Source organism: Lytechinus pictus, chromosome 5 (assembly GCF_037042905.1).
Source record: "Lytechinus pictus isolate F3 Inbred chromosome 5, Lp3.0, whole genome shotgun sequence".
In the NCBI taxonomy this organism is placed as follows: Eukaryota; Metazoa; Echinodermata; class Echinoidea; order Temnopleuroida; family Toxopneustidae; genus Lytechinus; species Lytechinus pictus.
Window position 1 is genome coordinate 12,847,805 of NC_087249.1, and position 24,215 is coordinate 12,872,019.

The following is a 24,215-nucleotide window of genomic DNA, read 5'->3' on the forward strand; positions in this document are numbered from 1 at the left end:
CTCATATAATGTATTGCTGTACCGTCTGGTCGGGAAGATCTGAAATCAATCACAGTAAGTTACAGAGATTAGATAAGAGGGCAGCATACATGGTGTCTAATTTCTCTTGGGGAAACTCCATTTGAACAATTTTTTAAAATATTATCTTGGCCAAAAATACGCAATGTCTTTTTGTCTCGCCCACCAGAGGTGAAGGCGAGACTTAGGATCCAAATGTCGTCCGTCCGTCAAAGGTCAAAGGTCCTTTTCAAGTCAAAGTTAAAGTTTACATGCAAGACTCTCTTATCACACCTAACTCCGCAACCGTAAGTCACTTTTCAACAAAACTTGGATGGTAGATGTACTTAGGCGACCTGCATGTTATGCTGCAGTCAGAGGTCACATGGTAACGTCAAAGGTCATTTTCAGGTCAACATTAAAGTTTATGTGCAAGGCTCTTATGACAAGTGTTATTTCATCCCAGTCATTTCACAATTCAGTTTTGATACAATTCTGTTGCGTGCCCTCGCAAGTCACGATATTTCTAGTTATTTTCATAAGTGGGCGAGACAAAATCGCTTTTGCCTTGTTTAGAGCATCTTGCCTAATGGTTCATAAATGTTTACACGAAGCTGCTTCTCAGGTGCTTTGTTATAAGTTTATTTATATAGAAGAAGTATCCTCTCGAACAACTAGGAGCACAAATAGGATGATAATCAGCGTGCCATATGCTCGTACAACCTTTTACCAGAAATCATTTTTGGTCACAGGCCCATTGCATTGGAATGAATTACCCGAACACCTCCGATTCATAGAAGACATTAAACAGTTTTAACGGGAAATGGCAAAATGGGGAAAAAACATTGGATATGTAATATGGACTAATGGTGGAATCTATTTCTATTCCGAGGAGGGATTATCGATCAAAGTCAGATTTCCAAACTTTTTTTGAGGAGTTTATATATTATTCTTAGATATTGACTTGTCAAAATAAAGAACCCACGAAAAATAAGACTTCTAAACTTCTAACCGCTTTTAGACGTGTACTTTGGCTTCCAATGAAATGTTTGTTGACCCTTTGACCTTTCCCTGACCTTGTCTTGACCCTTTATATCTTCTGGATAAGGACTTCTGACGGTGGAATTATCAAAATCGAAAATAAAAAAGTACACACATGCATAAAACACGAAAAATTCGCTTTCTTAACACCTTTGAACAGTGTAATTTGCCATTTAACAAAAGTTCGTCGACCTTTGACATTTCCGGTCATAACTTATTAACGGGGGGGGGGGGGGGGACAAGAGTATATGGTTGTGTACACTTTTTTTCAGTATAGCAAGACAAACAATTTGATGTGTCTTTCGATAGAATTGGGGCAATTAAAAAAATTGATCCGTATTGTCCCCATTTTGACCACTAACCTGGTCAAGATGACAATTAGTAATTCGTCACCAAGTTGAAAGTTGTTTCTTGTGATGTCACCAATGACATAAAAGTGAAAAATCAGACTTAGCCAATTTGTCGAAGTAGCCGGTAAATCATGACATATACTGCCTGACTAGGGGGGGGGTAACAAAAACAGATGCGTAGAAATCTCCAACACGACGTCATTTGAATTATGATTCTCTTTGATGAACACACCTTTGTGATATTTTCAATTTGTCTTCTTGGAAGTTGAACCCAATTATTTTGAAGAACAAGTTAGTGATAAGATCATTGTCTTCTTTTATTCTGCAACATTCTTATAACAAAGCATTTGTAAGTATGGAAAGAAAATTACCACTATTAATTCCAAACAATCAACCCTTCTTCAGAGAATGACATCATAGTCTTGCGTCAACCCACTGACCACATGTCAGGGTCCCCAACAATGATCATGCTGATGAAAGGAATAAAAATGCACCCCATTACGTAACGCATGCAGGGAATCCTCTCTTCTTAAAACTTACACCATTTTAAGAAAGAGATAACGTAGGTAGGTAAGAAATTAAGATAATATAACTTGACAAAAATGATAAAGAAAAAGGAATGCAAGAAGGAACGACAGAAAGACTGAGTGGTAAAAAGAAAAGAAAAAAGAGAATAAAGGATAGAAAGATGTACAGTGAAAAAAGGGAACATAGAAAGAAAGAGAAAAGGAAGACAGAATTAATGATAGCAAAATTTTGTGATGTTGTATACGAGCAACCATCCTGTGTGTTTTAGATTTGCTCATGGTTGGGGGATGACTCGTTTTTGCTGTTAGGAGCGGGTGTGAAAGAGTTCATGTATTGATATTCTGGAGGTACAATACAAAACATGTTCAATTTTCTGAAAAAGGCATTTCAATTATTTTTTTATCAAACAATATGTGGAAAAGCTTCTCGCATATGACGCAACAAATAAAAAAAGAAAATCCAATACCTTTTTCATTCTTTAATGCATTTTCCTGAAACCGTCATCAATATATTTTTATTTTGTTTTTCCATTTTTTTATACAATCAAACTTTTATCATGGTGAACTCCCCTTTGAGAAAGTATTAGCAAAAGGAGAAAAACAAATAAGAGAAGCAAAGAGAACCCATATGGCGTAACAAATAGAAAATAAAATTTTAACTTTGTCATTTTTAATACATTTTCCTGAAACCTTCCTCAATATTTTTATATTTTATTTTTTTGCAATATTTACACTAAACCTTTTGTCAGAGTATGCTCCCCTTTGAGAAAGTATTAACAAAAGGAAAGTAGGGGACATGGGGGAAAAAATAAGAAAAGCAAAGAGTAGCTGAATACACAAACTTGTTATAAAATCCGGTGAAAAGAATTAGATTCAATTAATTTTACTCAATGAAAAATAGTACATAGATGATAGAGCTCAGTAAAATCATGATATAATCATAATTTGGAAAATATATACTGAAAACAAACCATGGTTATCTGATTCAAATAGCCTTTTCCACACACAATGTTTGCACATCCTCCACTCCCTGGGGGAGTATTCCAGCCAGTCGCCATTGGGGCGCACACAATGCTGGAAAATCTACAATGTCTCTTATCTTGACCGTTGGTATTTCGTCATGTTTTAATGACGAAGAGAGTCAGAGACCTATTTCAGTAATCATTGTCAGTTATGAGAAAATTTGGTGTCAATAACTTGTACTTTAGACCATAAGCCAAGTTCAGGGTACAGACTTGTGTCTTTAAGAATATAAGCATGTCAAAGACCTATTATGACAATGCAACAAGAAAAAAAAAATTTCATTAGACATTATACACTATTAAATGTTGGGCAACATAGTGTCCACACAACAATAATTGTTTAAAAAATTATCCAACTCTGGGTAGTTTTTAACCAATACTGTTTACTTTTCACCCAAAGCACACATGAACTACCAGAATTGGATAAAGTTTAACCAATTGTTGTGTGGACAGTATGTTGCCCAACATTTTAAGAGTGTAAGACAGTGAACAAAAATTATATACATGCCTATCTTAGTCACCTATACGTGGTATACATGTTATGTAGGCCACACTCGGCCTATACAAAATGAAGTTTGAAAATATGTTCCAAAAATGTCTGCCATCTGTTAATGGAATAATGCTATAATAATAATATCATGATACTACCCCGTACGTTGTGTAAAACCAAAATAGATGACGTAGAAGGGCGATGGTGTTTATCCTTCCTTTATCATGTTTATTTGCGTAAATTATTAAATTAAATTTTGTAAACAATATCTGGACGTCTTATTACGTTTGAGCACCAACAACATATATATTTTAACATATATATTTGCTTATCCCTATAGGGATAAACAAATCAAGGAGTTAAATTATTTTAGTATTCCGAGAAGTCGACGCTATATGACGTTTGGATAAAGAAAGTCATATACGTCAACATGATCTATAATGGTGAAACGTCACCAATAAAATAAACCAATATGCTTTTCACACTGTACAAATTTCCCGGGTGTAAGCTTACCTCACTTCTGGTTTATCAAAGTGGGCTAGCACGGAAAATAGTACGGTGCGATCTGGCCCTGCCGAAGAGAAGGGTTCGCCGGCTCGTTGCGGTGCTAAGAGCTGCAGTCTGATACAGGAAAAGTGGACAAAGCATGAACCAATCACAGATAACGTGGCGGAAAGCAAAGTGTGCTTTGACTCTGCTTCTTCTCGTTCTGCCATGTTAAGCTTCTCGTGTTTAACGGCGACCATTTTAAGAGGCAAAGGTTATTATTAAAAATCAACAAAATAAAAATTGAGTAAATATTAGAAACACATGAAAACTGCAATTCACCAATGTATATTAGCTATCATCAGCCATATTTTTAGTCGATCAAGCTACGAAATTAATGCAGTAAAACCATGAAAACAGTGGTTATCAATTGTATCAGGGAAAAAAAATGGTTTAAAAAAAATCATAATTTTGATGAGCTTTTCGATAGTGCGGGGTTAAGGCATGAACAGTATGAAACACGATAAAAATCAAATAGTATGGGGTTAAGAAAGACAGTCTGAAACCAAAAATAATAGTATGGGGTAAATGATAGTCCAGGGTTAAGCGTATAGTATGGGAATAAGAAAATGAAGTGTGAAAAGCATACAATTACAAATGTAGAAGAAGTATTGATCGTCCGAGATGTAAATCCTTTTGTTGTGCGTGATGCCAAGGGGTCAGAAGGATACCCCAAAACCGTTGAAGCACATCACAAGACGCCCGCACATCTTTACGTAGATCAACTTTGAAAAGAATACAATAGCTTGAATGGACCTACGTATATCTTACTTTGTCTAGAAATACGTCACTCCATTGCAGATCGCGGAGAAGTGTGTCTTGAAGAAAGTATAAATATGGCAGCTCTGGAACGACTTCTTCAGATTGCTCCTAGAGCGCTAGAAGACAACGTCAAGACAACTTCAAAAAGAAGATCGAGAAGAAGAACTAGAAGAAGCAGAAGAAAGTTTCAATCAACTCACAAGAAGACCACAACCAATCATCACAAAGAAAGAAATCTGAAGAACACCTGATAGAGAACAACCAGCCATCATGAAAACTGCACTCGTACTATCGTTCATAGCCCTACTAATCCCAGGACTTCTCGGGTTGCCACTCACTGATAACCTGCTGAACAGAATGACTAGGGATGCCAAGGAAGACAAAGAGATACCAACGGTAAGAAATATTTCTATATACTTATTTTAAATGTATAATTTGAAAATAAATTTAATATTCGGACATAAGCCCTCCAAAGTCATTTCAAAAATCAATCTTACGTCGATATTTTTGCTTTCCTTATTTTTGTACCGCTATGTTTTGCTTGATTGTTTTGATTGTTTAGGAACAAAGGCAATGTTGTAACTTTTTCTTATTTTTTTCACACCAGGAGGCACCTCCACCCAAGAAACCACTAGACGGTGTCGCACAACACCTTTACGATGAACCCAAGGATGAAGATCCGACTCCTGGAGCCTTTCAAGGAGACATGATGTTAACAGTAGATCAACTGAGACAAATCGAAGAGGCCATCGATGATCAGAAGGCTGGTCGTAAGAAGAGAAAAGCTGTCATCAATGAGAATGCTCGTTGGCCCTCCAACATCGTTCCTTATGAAATCTCACCATCTTCAAGTAAGAATTGTCAATCTTATGTTTTTATCAAAGTTCAGCCAGCTTGAAATAGATTGATACTGATCAAAAATCAAACACAGATCTTGAATAAAGTAGAATATGAAGTCCTTTTAGATCAGATTGATAAAGAGATTGTGATTACTGTTTAATTAACTTGAAATCACTCTTCAAATTTCCTCTTGAAATTATTATGGTATATTATATCAAGTTGCCTATAAAGTTTTTCAATATTTTCCCTTGATTCACTAGGTGGTGATAGCCATGTGATTCGTGCAGCCATGGACCACTGGGAACAGCATACATGTTTGAGATTCGAACCACGAACTTCCTCGCATGCCAGTGACCTAGACCATAACACGTATCTGTCATTCATCAAGGGTGGTGGTTGCTGGTCCTTTGTAGGAAGGGTCTTTAATGGCGAACAACAGATATCCATAGGATCAGGATGTGCCTACGTAAGTTTTCCTTTTATTTATGTATATTTTCCTGTACATTTTAGATAATTTTCTAACATATCGTAGCTATTTTATAATGATAATGTTAACGGCCAATATGGCGTAATCAAAAGGAAGAATAGATCAGTAACGAGTGGAGATAGGTCATTCAATTTTGTTCAGGTCAACTCTTACAGCAACGGAGCCCTGGACCGAAAAGCAAAAGTTGTTTGATTGATTTCAATCAAGATTAGATATTTGGATCACTATCGACACGTTTGAAATTGAAAAGTATGTTGTTTACTATGGTTTAAAGTCAGTTAATCAGTGTAAGTTGTTGCAACGTCTCTAATTGAAAACTTCACTTGTTCTTTCTAATAACAGCTCGGTATAGTCGCTCACGAGATCGGACACGCCATCGGGTTCCATCACGAACAATCTCGACCAGACAGAGACGACTACATCAATGTCCACTTTGAAAACATCCAATCTGGCTTGGAAGGCAACTTCCAAAAGTATGACTGGAATTCTGTGACGACACGCAACGTCGAGTACGACATCGGCTCCGTCATGCACTACGGATCACATGTAAGAAATCATTCTTCTTGTTATTATGATTGATCATTTTGATAACGCAGGACCTACCGTGGTTCGCATATATTGATGTAATGATGCGAATACAAGAAATCAGAAACATTGTGAAGCATGAATTATGAAACGAGATCTATGATATGAAAGTCGTAGAATTATGAATAAACTATTTGGTCGTTGTTCGATTATAGATATTACTGTTGTTTATCCATGGACCGAGGTGGTATTTTGATAACCTTATCACATTATTAATTGTGTGACTTCATATTCTTTTTGCTGCAGGGGTTCTCAAGGAATGGTCAACCAACCATCACCACCATCGATCCTCTTCAGATGCATCTACTTGGTAACCGAGCTGGTCTTAGTAACGCCGACATCACTCTAGCCAACCTCATCTACGAGTGCGACAATCAATGTTCGGGCTCTGAGCAATGTCAGAACGGAGGATACCATGATACTTACTGTATCTGTGTATGTCCTCCAGGTTACAGCGGTGACTTGTGTCAGGATGGAAGTGGACCTACCACTACACCACCATGTTACCAAAGATTGACGGATACACAGGGAGAGATTACGTCACCAAACTACCCCAGTAACTATGACAACGACCAGGAATGCATGTACCTTATTGAGGTGAGACTTTATATCTATCTCCTTAATCGGTCCTATTCGAATTTAATGATTATTTTACAAATAATTTATCTATTCCAATTTTACAATGTACTGTATATGCTATGAAACATTTAGCATTTACAACATATTGAGGAATCTTTACTATTAACTCCAAATGTTTGATCCATCGTTCAAAAGATGGCTTCGCATATCTGAATAAAATATGTTCTACAGAAATAAAAGAATAAAATCTTAATATTTTTCTCTTTACTTATCATTTGAACAGGGAGCTGCAGGAAGTACAATTGAACTGGCATTTGTTGACATGGACATCGAAAACGAGAACCTCTGTCGCTACGACTCCGTCGAGGTCCGCAAAGACGATATCAACGCCATCGGAGAGAAGTTCTGTGGTAGCACCTTACCCCCTGTCCAGATCTCTAGTAGCAACCAGATGTTGGTTTCTTTCACATCTGATTACAGCATCACTGGGCGTGGTTTCAGAGCTACTTACGTCATCCAGGGTGTCTCTACGACTGAGGCACCAACTACCACCACTGAAACAACTACCAATCCTCCTGTAGTCGGAACATGTGGAGGAAGCTTTGATGACAACCAAGGTTCATTAGCATCACCAAACTATCCCGGTGATTACGATAATAACCTACGGTGTGTCTACGTGATCGAAGTGGAGGCTGATCGTCGGGTTGAGCTGACATTCGCAGATTTCTCGCTGGAGGATCAGAGTACCTGCCGATGGGACGAACTGGAGATCGATCTCGGAGACGGTGTCAAAGTTCCTATGAAGTAAGTTTGCCCACTGCATTAGTATCACATTATTGCATTATCCACCAAAAGGAAGCTTTGCCAAAAATTTTGAAATACCCTTCTGAAAAAAGTAATAAGGCATGAGATTGAAAAATCTTGGACTGTTACTTAACCCTGTGGATAATGGCGGTTATAAAACGGTGACATGGAACCTAATAAGATGATTGGCTGAAATCTATCACGTGATCTTGCTAATGACTGGTACTAATGCCTAGTTATATTGACCGTTGATGGCTTTATAGCGAGGATGGTTTATAAAAAAACAAGGACTCACATCACTATCATATGAAACATGTAATTTTGTTTAGGTAACCTCGATGATATTAAAAATACACAAAAGATACATCGAGCGTGTAATTAGTAGTCAGGTCCTTGATAACACGATTTGCTATATGTGGGCTCGGTGTACAAATAGTTGAGATGTAGATGATCTTCATTTCACTTGTAAACCTTGTTCTAGGAAGGACTACATTTGAAATCATGTCTTTTTTCAATATTTGGCTTGAATTTTATAATCATTTTCTATACTAGGAAAACACTTGACTGTTTAGATGAACTGCGGTTTAAAGTTAATAAATAATAGATTATATAGTAATGATGGTTGATAATGATTTTAGGGATATATGTACATCAATTAAACAAAAATACTTATGACATTCCTTTTTCCCTTTCCCTTTCTTTATTCTTCCTCTCCAGGATGTGTGGTTCTGAGTATCCAGCCGCTTCTTTGGTGTCAATCGGTAACAGGATGGAACTCACACTGAAGACAGATGGGTCTGTTACTAGTAGCGGCTTCAGAGCAGACTATCGTGCAATCGATCAGTAAAACGATCCCTAATTTACCCACAAAGATAGTAGAAAAAACGAGATAAAAAGTAAAATGCTGGAAATGTTCCTTCGACATAATTATTTTGACCATTCACTCATAATGAAAATACAGCACTTGTTTGCTTGTATCTATTGCATATACTATCAATTTCTTGAAGACAGAGTGTAATTCTTATTTTAAATTTGTTGTACTCTTAATTCTCCTCTGAGCTGAAGAGTTTTACATAATCAAGAAGGTGAGAAACATTTTTTTTAAGTTTTTCAATAATAACAGTGCCAAGATATTGAATGAGTCATCCTGTTAGTTCAGTAAGATGATAATGTGACATGATATATTTTTTTTTTTGCTAAATATATATAGATCATGAGAATCTGAGTTCATGACAATCGTTAGCGTTATACTTTGAAGCAAATGCCTGTAAAATAATGCAAGACACTTTGATATTAGAAGATGTAAAACCTCTTTTTTATTTTGTTGAAACTCATTATTAACTCACGTTTTTCAACCATTATCTTGCTCTCAATGCCAATTCATAAAAGTTTGCTAATTGTTTGTGTCATTTTTTTTTCAAAATATGTTTTATGATTAGGTTTTAACTGTAATTTAGAAAAGAGTTCGTCCTTTGTTTTTCGTAAATGTTTTATATTATATTTTGATATGCATAAATATTCCGTCTGGGACGGCTGGTTTAAAACAAACATTATGAAATTCGATTTTGAAATACTGCATTTGAAATTTGAATGGTTACGATTTATATCACATCTGAATTTATAGATGTACGTGTATATTATCGTGTGGTTTTCCGTCAGGTACGGCTGGTTTCTACAGTATAATAGATGAATTAAATATTATTTATAATACATAATATCGTACAAGTGTTTCATTTATCATTAAGCCATGCCAAGTAATCAGAATAGGGAGAATAGAGAGGGGAAAGCTTATACACCCATTCAGATAAAAAACGAGCGAAAAGAGAAACAAAGATAAAGAGGAGTAAAGTGGGAGAGTAAGAAAGAGAAAATAGAAATAAAATGGAGAGAGGGGCATGGAAAATAATTATTGGCGAAAGAAAAGTAAGAGCAATTAAAAGCATGAATAAAAAAAAAGAGGAGAGAAATGGGAAGAATGAAGAGAAAGAGAAGGGAAAGCTGGGAGGGGGAGAGTGAGAGATTGAGAGAGAGAGAGAGAGAGGGGAGAAGATGGGAATGAAATAAAAATATACAAACGGAGATTCTTTGGTTGGCGATAAGAAATAGAATAGCGCCAGCTACGTTATCCGCCAATGTTGTCCAAAAAAAATTGCCTCAATAATGTTCTAGATCATTTCTTTCCACTGCTACTTCCATCTTTCTTGTCATAATTATGTTCGTCCCTTCAACAACTGTATTCTCCTCTTCCCATACCTTGCTCACTCGATCTTGATTTATTCTGATTTTTTTCAAGGATAATTTAACAGGAATATTCAACAAGTATTGAAACATAAAAGTATCAAAATGCGTTGACAGCCTGTGACAAGATATAGCCCATGGAAGACTAAATGGTTTATTTTCAATGGGATCCTTACCTAAGTTACTGATGGCAAAGTTCACTTAGAGCCCCCCCCCCCCCTTCCTCAAGACAATAAGCATAACACAGCCCTGTGGAAGAACAGTCTTGGCTGAGGTAGGCCCGAGGAAATGAACATCTTCACACTACGTTAAACAAGTCTTGACCACCAAATTAACGAGATAAATCGTTAAACTGTAAAACTCTTATATCCCCATTCTATGTATCTCTCTCTCAGATTCTCCTTCTTTCTTTCTTTCTTTCTATAAACATTTCCTGCCTCAAATAATGTGGCATTTCAAATAAATGAAACAGCACTCATTTAAGACCATACGTGTGACCAGGGGCGTCGATCCATTTTTCAGATTGGGGGGGGGGGGCAAAATCATGAATCAACTTTCCAAAGGAGCTCGATCACACAAAACAAACAAACTCACCCACACACACACACACCCTTATATGCCTATATATATATATATACACACACACACACACACACACATATATATATATATATAGCTATATGCAGCAATGGAGATACACACCTGAAAGTTGACCCTGAGTCAACCGACTTGAAGTCAATTTACTTAGAGTCATGTTCAGGACTTAAAATTTTTTCGAGCTCAGAGAGTGTACTGCGGGCGGCAACGGAGTGCTATATCACGATTGCAGTTTCTTTCAGTTGATTTTTCTAACATGTTGTCTGTTTTCTTGATAACTGTTCAACTGGTTTGAGTTATTGCTTGGTTATTCATCTCTATTTGCGTTTCCTGTATTTATAATTATAATGCCTTAATAACAAAATAATGAGTCTAGATTTGTCATTGTAATGTTCCACGCAGAGTGATTAATGTGGGGTTGTGGTCGCTTATTAGAACAGCCACTATACGTACGTGCATAGACCTACTGCGTACTCTGCGGAGCGAGAGCCGATTCTGAGTAATTGTGTAGTCTTATTCCAGGAATAAATAAATAAGTAAAATAATAATTATAACAATGCTCTTTTGGTTGTTTGGTTTTGTTTTTGTTGTTCAAACTGTGGTGTGATATTATGGTTCGACGCTTATTTTCCAAGATTCGTCAATTTTGACATCCAATAAAGTGTACTGACAGTGGCGTAGGCCTACTTCTGGTAGGGTTTGTGTCTTTGTGGGGCGCGCTGCTGTTCCCCCATCCCCCCCCGCCCATCCCCCATATTTTCTTCAAAAGGTTTGTGTGTGTATGTGTGTGTGTGTGTGTGCGCGCGCATGAATGAAAATGTCGATTAATTTGATTTGTCAAGTTGAAAATGTAGATCTAGGCCGGATGAGGCAATTCTTGGTAGATCTATTGACATTGAATTGTACTTTTTTCAACATAATTAAAATGCTAGATCTAGATCTATAGGGTAACTATGTCAGATTTCGATACATATCACCCCGCAACGCTAAAAAAATCCACAAAGAGAGTCATAACAACTTGAGGTAAGATAAATACCACCACTTTGAGTCGATTTTAATGAGGGATTAATTACTTTATATACTTCATACATTTTAGGTCAGTTTCACCCTAAAGTAAGATACCAACTGCTCCACCCCCCCCCAAAAAAAAAAAACAAGAGAAAAACTATTATATTAAGATATGGACAGGATATGGGAATAACGTAATGTCATCTATTTCTGAAAATCCACAAAGAGAGTAATAACAACTTCAGGTAAGATGAATACCACCATTATTGACCTCAAGTCAGCTAAGTAAAATATATCATCACTTTGAGTCGATTATATTAAGGGATATAAGGTAATGTTATCTATTCCTGAAAATCCACAAATAGAGTCATAACAACTTCAGGTAAGATGAATACCACCATTATTGCCCTCAAGTCAGTAAACTAAAACATATCATCACTTTGAGTCGATTTTAATGAGGGATATCTTACTTTAGATACTTTATATATTTTAGGTAAGTTTCACGCTAAAGTAAGATACCAACTGCTCCACCCCCCCCCCAAAAAAAACTATTATATTAAGATATGGACAGGATATGGGAAGAACGTAATGTTATCTATTCCTGAAAATCCACAAAGAGAGTCATAACAACTTCAGGTAAGATGAATACCACCATTATTGACCTCAAGTCAGCTAAGTAAAATATATCATCACTTTGAGTCGATTATATTAAGGGATATAAGGTAATGTTATCTATTCCTGAAAATCCACAAATAGAGTCATAACAACTTCAGGTAAGATGAATACCACCATTATTGACCTCAAGTCAGCAAACTAAAACATATATTCTCTTTGAGTTGATTATATTAAGGGATATAAGGTATTGTTATCTAGTCCTGAAAATCCACAAAGAGAGTCATAACAACACACAGTCCCATTCGCACGAAATCGCGTGAGCATTGTTGCGTTAAGTCTCCATGCTGCAGAACTATTGGCGAGGAATGTGCGTCTTTAAATATCAACCCCCCCAAAAAAAATAAAAAATAAATGAATGAATAAATGAATAAATGTGAAAAAATAGTATGAGTAGGTATGATACGTGGATGTCGGACATGCCGGGATAAATTAAATGTCTCTAGACAATGTACACACATGAAAACCATAAAGTGACCCAAAACTTCAAGTAAAGTTAATACTACCCACAAAACCCTCAAGTCATCTAATAAAAAAACATGTCATCACTTTTAGTCAGTTACATGAAGGAATATAATCACACGACTGATGTTGTTTTATTAACAGTTTTATGCAAAATCATGATATCAATTCCCCCCCCCCCCCCGCAGGAAAAAAAAGGTCATAGACAGGGTATGGGATGAGGTAATGTTATCTCAACATGAAAATCCATGAAGCGAGGCATAACAACATCAAGTTAAGTGAATACTACAGACAGTGACCTCCAGTCACCGTACAAAAACATTCCATCACTTTTAGTCCATTATATCAAGAAATATAATCATAATACTGAGTATTATGCTATATTAATATATCAACTGCACCCCCCCCCCAAAAAAAAAAAGAGACATGGACAGGATCTATGATATGTTATGTATACATCGAAATCAAGTCGATCTACCTTTGTTTTCATTTTTATTGTTAATTCAAATATCAACTGCCCCCCCCCCCCCAACTGCAGCCCTGGAAACCCTACTAATCTAGGCCTCAGTACACTTAATTGGATGTAATCCAAATTGAATTGAATGAACAAATATTTTGGTGATTAATCTTGGAACCATATTATTCAACTACAAAAAAAAAAATCAAAATTTTACTCTTGTTTTTTTAGTTATTTATTCGTTCCTGGAATAAGACTACACTATTTCACAAAATCAGCTCTCGCTCCGCAGAACACACAGCAGGTCAATGAATGTACGTAGTGGCTGTTCTAATACGCGATCACACCCCCAACTGTGTGTCGAAAATCTGTCTATCTGACGGTCAATCGGATCGGGGTCGCCCCAGCCACTAACCCGTCTCTGTGGTCTAGTGGTTAAGGCACCGGCGTTCAAAGCTGGGGGCCCGGGTTCGATTCCCGGCAGAGACATTTTTTCGGCATCACCAATTTTTCCAAAAGGGTAGATAGCTCTGGGGAACCTTGATTTAAGCTACGCCTACCATTGTTCTCTTCATCCATTTCTTTCACACTATATATATATATATATATATATATAAATATGTATATGACTCATGAGATAGAGACACATATCTCACCAACAAATTAATGCGAGCGCGAGCTGAAATTTTTTTTGTATACTGATCTGATAACAGGAAAAAGGTGCCTGTTTAGGACTGTTTGTCATGAGGATACATATCTCACTACACAGTTAATGCGAGTGCCGAGAGCCGGAGGTGAAATTTCTTTATATTCTGACATGTAAGCTTGATATTCTATGCATTTTTGGTACCAATGATTAAGATGGGTATCTAAAAAACAATAGATGCGAGCGCGAAGCGCGAGCTGAAAATTTTGATATTTCGATCAGAAAAAAATTGAGTTTAATGGACGTTTTTAATTAAGAACAAGATATATATCCAACAAAAGATTATTGCAAATCGAACCGCGAGTTACTTTGAGGCTTAGAACTGGGTTTTTGCTACAGAAATGATGCGAGCGCAAAGCGCGAGCTGAAAATTTTTATATTCCAATCTGAAAAGCGGACATTTTGAGCATGATTTTAAATAAAGAACGAGTTTTGTATTTCGATCTCGCTTGCTGATTTCTGTGTAACATTACAATCTTATTTTATTTTTTACACATGCGGAATTATTGGGGGGGGGGGGGCAAAACGATATGTGTGCCCCCCCCCAATATTTTCATTGGTGGGGCGATCGCCCCCCTGTCCCCCCCCCCCCCCCCCCAGGATCGACGCCTCTGCGTGTGACAAACATGCAGTGCGGGGGAGATTCCTTGAAACATTTTGTCAACAACATGAGTTCCTATGCAGCCATGGTCACCCCCTACTGCTCACGTACCATGAACTTGAAATTTCAACGTGACAGAGTGACCCGAAATGCCTTCACGATGGGGGCATGGGAGGGAGTGGGGCTGGTGGAATATATCCCCATAGTTCTCTCCCCCACCTCTCTCCCTCTCTCTCCCCCCACCTCTCTCCCTCTCCCTCTATTTACTTTGCATTCACTTGGAAAATCTATCAGGGCCCCGTCTTACAAAAGAGTTACGATTGATCCGATCAACCTCAAGTATATGGAAATCCATCAACATCATAATTTTTTCTTCAGGAAATTTGTACAATGTCCTTTCTTAGCATAAAAGAAGCACACTGAATTTTAAAGAAAACTATGTAAGTATAAAATGTGTATCATAATCTAGAAAATATTTTGAACAAACATATATTTTAGATGTTGACGTTGCTGGCTTTCCATAGTTGTGGTTGATTGGATCATTTGTAACTCTAAGACGGGGCCCAGATATAATAAGGGGGGAGGAGAGAAATATAAACCGCCTGTCGGTTTATATTTCTCTCCTCTCCTCCCCCCCTCTCCTTCTCTCTTCCCCCCTCTCATTCTCTCTCTCTCTCCCTCTCTCTCACCTCTCTCTTTCTGCCTCTGTATGTCTGTCTGTCTGTCCATGTATTAACAACAACAAATATCATAATAAGATGGGATTTTTCCCCAAGAATGAACACTTACAGCTGAATATGGATTCTCTTTGGAATCTAATTAAAAGGGAATGTTCACCCTGACGAAAAGTTTGTTATCAAAATAGTAGAAAAAGATTAATATAAAATATTGGTGAAATTTTGAGGAAAATCCATCACATATTTATTTGATAAAGTTATTAGAATTTACATTTGCTTTATTGTGACGTCATATACACGAGCAGTTGTCCCCATAATGTTATGGAATTAAAAAAAAACATAAATTTCAAAATTTAATTGGTTCGTGATGACTCATTTTTTTATCATTTCTTTCAGGAGCAGGTATGAAATGATTTGTCTATTGATAAACTGAAGGTACTATAAAAGCTACTTTCAATTTTCTGAGAAAACTGATATTTCCTTGATTTTTTTACCAAACGATGTGGGATAGTTGCTCTCATATGACGTCATAAATAAGAAATTAGAATTCTAATAACTTTGTTATTCTTGGATAAATTTTCCTCAAACCTTAGTACCAGTATGTCTTCATTTTTCTAAGAACTCGCTTGGGTCACCCTGCAGAAACGCTTCTCTGAAATAGATTCAACTTTCACGTTAACATTGCCAATTCAAATATATATTCCATGTTTCATGTAAATGATATACTTCCTTCCTCATAAATCAAAATTTATGTTTTTTTTCCTTATACATGCACAAGCACCCCATTTGTTATGGATACGACTTGCAACATCGCAAATACAATAAAACGATGGGAGTGTCTAGATTGAATTTTATTGAGCTCTTATCTGATTACTGTCATGACTGTGGTCTTAAATCTTACATTCTGTATCGAATAATCTATCGAGTTTGTTTGTCATCTATTTAATTCCGTTTTTCTCGGTTTTTTTCAACCAAAATCAAACAATGCCTTGTTGGCATGTTTGGGTCACCTTGCGATGTCTTTGTGCAGATACTTCAAAATGAAAACGTTTGGAAAAAAAAACGAATTTAATAATTCTGCACTTTTTTCTATCTGTTACAGCAATTTACCTTTATAACTGCCTAGAGGAAGGGGCTGCTTTCCATATTTCCTCTCTTTAACTCCCCTTTTGTTTACACTTGTGGGCTTGGGAAATTTAGGGAAGGGGGGTTTCTTCTTTTTATTTGGCAACCAGTCATAATAACTATTTTCGCTTTTCCCCGTTATCCAACCACGATAATCTCGATAATTCAAGGCTTACATTGAAATTGTACTTGGAAACCGTAGGAGGAAAATGATAGAGAAAGGAATAAGGAAAATCATAGCTCTTATCGTATACCTGAACCGGATTAAGGGGGTATTGATATAACATAAATATTTCCTACTTCCAGTCGAGCGCTTAATAATGATTGATAATCATTGTCATACTATCATACAAATGGACATTTAGAAGTACTAAAAACTAAATATTACAATTATCAAGTACAAAAGAGCATGAATGAAATAAAAAGATAGAAAATGCAAAATTGAAGTGGATTACTGAGGAAGAGTTTCGAGTGATGTTTAGGAGGCAATAATACCGGCAGCCTTTCTTGTTGAAAGATCGGTAAAACTTTCTTGTGTGAGGCGCTGTCAGTAAAAAACTCATGAAAATATGGGTTTCGTTGTATTTTTTGGCCATTTGTAAAGATGTTTGTGGGAGCGATGTCATATTAGTATTAACAGAATAGAGTTGCCCCCTCCCCTTATTTCGCATCAATTAAAATGTTTTTGGCATCTTCTCAAAATTTTACCTAAATTATAACATTTTTTTCTTTATTTTATTTTGTAAGAATAATTGGTTTCATAATATTAAGGATTTTTTTTTTCGATGATTGTGAATTTTATTATCTTTGAATCCCTGAACATTTCCAGAGTAGTTACTGATTTGTTTACTCGATGTGAAACTAACCCTTGATCTCTTTTTCTTAGGAATGTTTTGCTGCCATGGTTTTGAAGGCGAATGTCAAACACTTTGAGATAATACATCCCTCAATGGTTTTCAAGTGTAAACCACTACGGAGAATGGGTTTGGTGGAATAGATCAATACTGCGTTCTTTGACGAGTTTGCGTTGATATGTCATTAGTGAAGGGTTGCTCTCACAAATAAACTGAAAACAAAGTGCTGGAGTATCCTTTTCAATAAAATTTGTTCTGAATAACAAAAACGATTTGTAAGACAAACCATTATCAAAGGGCGGATCCAGCTTCGCCAATGGGGGGGGGGGGGCGAAAATAAATTACCCGTATTTCCCCCGATCGGCCGGTAAAAGTTGATATTTTTTATGAAGGGGTAGTCCTAACAGTCACTTCTTAGCTTTATTCTCATTAAAAAATATAATTAGATATCTTTCTACATTAATAATGCGGGTGCGAAGCGCCGAGCAGAAAATCTTTGATATTCTGATTTGAAACTGGTAATTAGAGCACGTTTTAAACAAAGAACAATCTGCGTATTTCAATAATCAACGCGTGTTTAAGATTTAGATCTAGAATCTGGGCATGCTAAATACATTTTTTTTCATGAAAATCAATAATGAAAGCGCGAAGCGCCAGCTGAAAATATTTGATATTCCGATCTGAAAAGGGTCCATTTAAGTACTATTTCACTCACTCTGTAGGAATATTGTGAAGTGGATATGGATTGCACTTGATAAATGATGCGAGTGCAAAGCGAGAAGATGATATTTAAAAAATATTATATTGACATAGGATCGAGACATTTTAAACACATTTTGTCATCATATGAAAATAATGAGGATCTTCCTTTACCTCTTCCTAAGTGCGAGATGAAACTTGTCGATATCCCATTCTGAAAAAGGGACATTTTCAGGCGCGGTTTTAGGAGGGGGGGGGGTCTTTGGGGACTGAAGCCCCCCCAAAAAAAAAAATCGCTCAACCCCCCCCAAATAGATATATATGTAGGTCCTATTTGCGTATATATGTATTTATTAATGCAGTATTCCATTCATGTTGTCAAGTGCTCTAAAATAAATGTTTTTACTACTCAAATTCGAAAATTTTCTCGCTCCCTAGCAAAATAGCATCTAAATGCAAAATACAAAAATGCGAGTAAAAGAAGTCTGTGATCTCCTGCAATATAGAAGACTGCCTTGCATTTTTTTCCAGATAAACCTCCCTATATACTCTATCCACCACGAATATAACAATACTGATGCTATAAAATTGAAGTTTTAACTCTAAACATATCCGCGTTTTGTCAAAAGCGCTCCAAATTTTTGTCAGTCTTTAGGAAATACATTTTTAAACCTATCAAAATTTTGCCTCGTTCCGAGCGATTTATGATTTACCAAATCAACGGATTCTGTCTTACCTGCATTTTATTGAAGGTCTTTACCCCCCCCCCAAAAAAAAAAAAAAACATTTTTCTGTTCAGAAAAAATTACGAGCGAAAATTGTTTAATCCAATTGAAAGTGAAGGTTCTTTTGTTCAGAAAAAAAGACAAACCAAAAGAAAAAACGAGTTATCATTAAAAAATAAAGTGATTTTGGTACGAAAAAAAATTGACAAGCAAAAAAAATGATGTAGCACTGTGTCAAACCCAATTTCCACTGGATGGTGTGTATGGCGTAACACGATACTTATGCACCCCGGGACCATAAAAGGTGGTTTGATTGCAGCTGTGGGATTCGAACACGCGCACACCCTTCTGATTATACGGAGAGAGTCAGAACCTCTGCGCCTCAATCTATGTCTAAACATACTCTTATATGTTTATGAAAAATGTTCTGAAATGGAAGAACATAAATGTTTATTTGAATTGAATTGAAAAAATGAAACAGTTGTAGTTTCCAATCAATTTCTGATATAAAACATACAAAATAAAACGCAGGTATACATGTGACAATTAATATAAGACAGAGAGAGGTCGCCCTCTACCGAGCATTCTGGGTAAGCCCAGTATTAATGACGAAAATCAGTCCAATCGAGTGTTTGATAAAATGACTTGTCTGATGTTTTTATCAGACAAACTCTGTTATATCATATACAGTTACTAAATCAGACACGTGTGCCTGTCAGCCAATCATAACAAGGAAAAAAAGGTTACCAGATTTGATTTGTTGGATGACAAATGATGAGGAAACGTCAACATGGAAACATTTGACAAAATGTCGTCTGAAAACTAGGAAAGTTTTCAATTGGCTGAGAAGCCTAGGTGTCTTACAGTTACTATGGTAACCGTCAAAGCATAAACCAGAGTTTGTCGGATAAGACACATCTGGAAAGTCCTGTCATGTTAAGCACCACAAGATGAACAATGGCCTTACTTTCTAGAAACTATGTTCCACCTCCTTGTTATAAGGATTCTCATCAGAAATCGAAATATAAAATTACAAACTGCATGAAACATTCCTGATCTTTTCGAATTCGAATGAATAAATAAGATAACCTGATGGACCTGATGGACTAATAATCTCTGCTGACAATTGGTTTTTCCCGCAATGCTCGTTTCATGGAATCAACCATATCTGTAAGCATGGTAAAACTGAGAAAATAACCCCTGTAGGAACGTACTTGCTAAAACCTTCAACATGATGAAATATTAGACAATTATTATGTTAACATCCGGGTTGCTGATTTATGACTTAAATATCTAGGAAAAAACCATATGGTATTAATATACTTGTCCTGGTACGCCACACATATCAATATTAAAAATAGAAAAAAATCAATGCATCGAATGTCAAGGTAGGTGCAATAAATCCTTTATTTCACGCGTTTTCACTTTGACTTATTTTCATTTTCTTCTTAAAGTCTGAAGTATCACGTATTGTAATTTAGGAAATGTGCATTTGTGGCAGGAGCGGGATTTGGTAGAAAGGGGATGGGGTAAAGTCTCGTGAGTGGTAAACAATATACATGATGTAGGTGCAAACATGGAGCTATTAAGAGCTCCATGGTGCACGCAAACGCGGTGGTAGAAGTCTTGTAGTGGTACCATGGAGCTATAATAGCTCCATCTAACCCTAACACCCCCCTTTCATAACTGAACTTGTTTAGAGTGGCATGCCAAAAAATAGAAAGGGGGGGGGGTGAGGAAAAGTGGGAGCAAGACAGCGTTGGGGTTAAGGTGGTAATAGTGGTTGTGTATCTGGTGCTTTTTTTTTGGGGGGGGGGGTCTGGGTGGCTGATCCGTCACCCGCCCTCTCCCTCTCGAATGTGCAGTAACGCAGTAGCCATAATACCCCTAAAAACGCATTTGACTTTTCGAACAACAGCAGTGTTGTAGTGAGCCAAAAAAATTTTAGGGGTTCAGATATCTATCGGGCAAAATTTATGAAAAGCTGCAAGCGGAGAGAAGCGAACGAGCAAAAAATAGACTTTTTTACAAAGATCCTAAAGATTTTTATTAAGAAAATAATATAAATATTTTACCCTTCTCCCTTTCCTTTTCTCTCTCTTTTTTTTTTGGGGGGGGGGGTCAAGCACACAAAGCCCCCCCCCCATTTGTACGTCACTGATCTCTCGTGTAAATATCGATTACCTCTGCTCCTATTTTGCAAATTCTGTTTGTATTTTATGTTTTCATTAAGGTAATGAAAACAAATATAAACTGAAAATGGATTGATTTGATATTAGTAACATGGTCCATGATATTAGTAATATCCTATGGAGTTTCACTAGAATTTGTAATGAACGATAGTCTGTCTTTGCCCATGTGTCTTTACATTTTAATGAACATTCGTGCTCCCCATGACCAATTATCTTGTATTTCATTTTTACCATTATTGGAACATGAGCAAATAAAGAAATGAAAAGGTCAGCCAATGAAGAATAAACAATACCCAGCAGTTCTGAAGGGTCGCCTTTGGGATCCTCACATTACCCTTAATTGAAAAATAAAAATACAAGAGAAAATAAAATAAAGCTCATTCGAAATGATAGATCCATTATTTTTCTAAATCGGGTAGCTATTAACCTATAATCTCAAAAGGTGAACAATTAAAATCAACGAATCCAGTACTTAGAGATGTTAATGACAAGTTTAAGCGAGAGGGAGAAAGGTCATCAAGCACAATAATTATTAAAGGGATGGTCCGGGCTGAAAGTATTTATAGCTTAATAAATAGAGTAGAATTCACTGAGCAAATTTAAAGTTTAGCAATATTTTGTGAAAACAGTCGTTATGAATATTCATTAGGTGGGCTGATGATGTCACATCCCCACTTGTTCTTTTGTATTTTACTATATGAAATTAGGTTTATTCAATTGTTTTCCTCCAAGAACTAGAAAAATTGGATTGACAACTGATTTAGTGCATTATATATCTATTGCTGCAACTTATTTCATCATAAGGGAGACATATTATTCACACAAGTATGAAATAATGAAAAAAATATGATTTTATGTAATAACATAAGAAAACGGAAAGTAGGGATGTGACATCATCAGCCCACCTAATGAATATTCATGACGACTGTTTTCACAAATATTGCTACACTTTAAACTTCAATAACATTATTATTTGTTATCCGATTTTGATGAAATTTTCGGCATTTTGCTTAATGAATTCTACTCTATGTTTTAAGATATAAATATTTTCAGCCCCGGACCATCCCTTTAATGCCAGAAAAAAAAACACTTGTAATATACAATCCTGATTGAAATGTACACAGTTCATTGTTTTTGTACCATTTCCTTTTCAATTACTAAGTGCCCATACCATTAACACCGCGTTACAATATGCAGATGGTGATTAAGTGAAGGAGTAATTAGCCGTCCAGCCATTCATTTCTTTCGTAAACTCAGGGGTGTATCCATGAATATCAAAACCTGCGATGTGTCAAATAAATTACGCGCCAGCAGGGACAAGTCCATCAATTTAGTACAAAGGGTCTGAAACCGGGTGTTGTGGCCTGCACCTGCAATCCAAGCTTCACGGGGAAGTTACGATTTGATGCAGACGTTCGAGGTTCGATTCCCGGTCACGTCTCCCGTATGGTGACGTAAAAGGTCGGTCCCAGACGTAAATAATCATATCTGATTGATACACGTCTATAAAACTTAATTACACACGAATCAATCCACGGTCACACCCCCCACACACCAATTAAAACTTAGTTTAACTTCCTCACACTCTTACAAATTTTGACGTTTTGGTTGTTCTCGAATTTAATTGCCAATGATTTTTCTTTCCATTTTTTTATTTTTTCTTCCATTCTTCCTTCAACATCCTCTGTAAGACCATTTCCACCCCCTATAAACTCTGTACACCACTGTGTAAATTCGAGCTACACAAATATTTAACACCCCTTTTAAGGCAAATTGGGGCCTCTTAGTCCAAACGGAGGTATAATTAAAGAGATAATGGAGTGGATTGCTCTACTCATTAGAGCTCACAGTCAACTAATAAGGTCTACACGACTGAATCGGTAAGCAGTATTTTGGTCAATCCACTTTGCCTTTTACAACCCAAATAAAGAGTAGATTTACACAGAAAGAAAATAAGAATAATAATTCGCATATAAGAAAAAAAAAGTCCACTAAAACTACTCACCATAAGTGCCATTTTATACAAGTTATAAATCTGATGTAACTTAATTTTGCCCTCGTATATCTTGTACAATTAGGCCCACTTATTACCATCCCCGATTAAAAAGGCGATTTGTGTAGAAAAAAGTGCCCTTGTCATGTTTACAGACCACCTCTTTCTCACAAATTCCATACCTTTAAAACTTTTTGGGTGGTAATTATATATTTTTTTCAATTTTGCCTAGAATTTATTTTTATTGGAATTATTATACGATTGTCATGATGCATGTTCTTTTCCACTTGGAAAGGAGCGACTCATTCTTGAATATTGAGACTTATGAATTCTTATTGCTCTTTTATTTTGATTCACTATCAGTTGATAGTTCATGCAGGTCTTATTTGTTGTATAAGAAACGTCCCCAGAATTATTCAGCTAAGGATAACCCGACCCCACCGTTCCAATGACTTTGTTAAGTAACAAAAGTAGGCGCAATGCACTCCCCTAGATAATCGCCCCTCCTTTCTTCGGCTAGATCCCTGCATCCTGGATTCTTTACTATGTTAGAAGGTTTTTTTATAGATTTTAATCCCTATCATTGATGGCAGCCGATCCAGGGCAGTGGTGGTTCCTTTCGTCTATTCACCATGTTCACTATAGTGCAGCGATTCTCAACCTTTTTTTTTTACTCGAGGACCACTTTGACTGTCAAGAAAATGTCAATTTTGAGGCAAAAATGTTTCATGAAATTTAAACACAAAGCTCTGAAGCACATTAGAAACAAACAGTTTGAGAACTAATCTGATTTTGCAAATGTCCGGTAAATGGGCGACAATAAATTAACTACATTCACAATATTCATGCACATCATGTTCACATTAAAATTAGATCGAAACCATATAGTGTGCATGATACATAAGCGTGCTTTTGTTTAGTTTGACCCATGTAGACTGATCGGACATACCATGTTCGAACAGGTCTGAGAAAAGTCTATAGTTTAATTTTCTCCTATTTTTTTCTCCCTCTGGAGCTTCTCGCGGCCCACCTGAGAGAGCTTCGCGGCCCACCATTTGAGAAGCGCTGCAGTATAGAGTATATCTTGATAACTTGATCGTTAGCAGGGGTGCATGGATCCATTTTTCCGTGTGAGTGCGTGGGGGGGGGGGGGGGGAGGGGGTGGGGGCGGTGCAAAGA

At 36.6% G+C, this 24,215-nt stretch overlaps 1 protein-coding gene across 1 annotated transcript; it reads left to right on the top strand.

The window, feature by feature from the left end:
• Positions 1 to 4,753: 4,753 nt before the first annotated feature.
• Positions 4,754 to 9,745, top strand: LOC129262410 (blastula protease 10-like). Its single transcript, XM_064099842.1, has 7 exons — positions 4,754 to 5,131; positions 5,343 to 5,586; positions 5,836 to 6,041; positions 6,405 to 6,608; positions 6,894 to 7,244; positions 7,510 to 8,030; positions 8,748 to 9,745. Exons 1-7 carry the CDS (start codon positions 5,006 to 5,008, stop codon positions 8,875 to 8,877), a joined length of 1,782 nt encoding a protein of 593 aa, XP_063955912.1. The 5' UTR covers positions 4,754 to 5,005; the 3' UTR covers positions 8,878 to 9,745.
• The last annotated feature ends 14,470 nt before the right edge of the window (positions 9,746 to 24,215 follow it).

Bases quoted from the DNA above. Each gene is read 5' to 3' on its own strand.
- LOC129262410 (XM_064099842.1), top strand. From the start codon at position 5,006: ATGAAAACTGCACTCGTACTATCGTTCATAGCCCTACTAATCCCAGGA. The intron at 6,609-6,893 runs GTAAGAAATCAT...TTTTTGCTGCAG, and splicing joins TCATGCACTACGGATCACAT to GGGTTCTCAAGGAATGGTCA. The intron at 8,031-8,747 runs GTAAGTTTGCCC...CTTCCTCTCCAG, and splicing joins GGTGTCAAAGTTCCTATGAA to GATGTGTGGTTCTGAGTATC.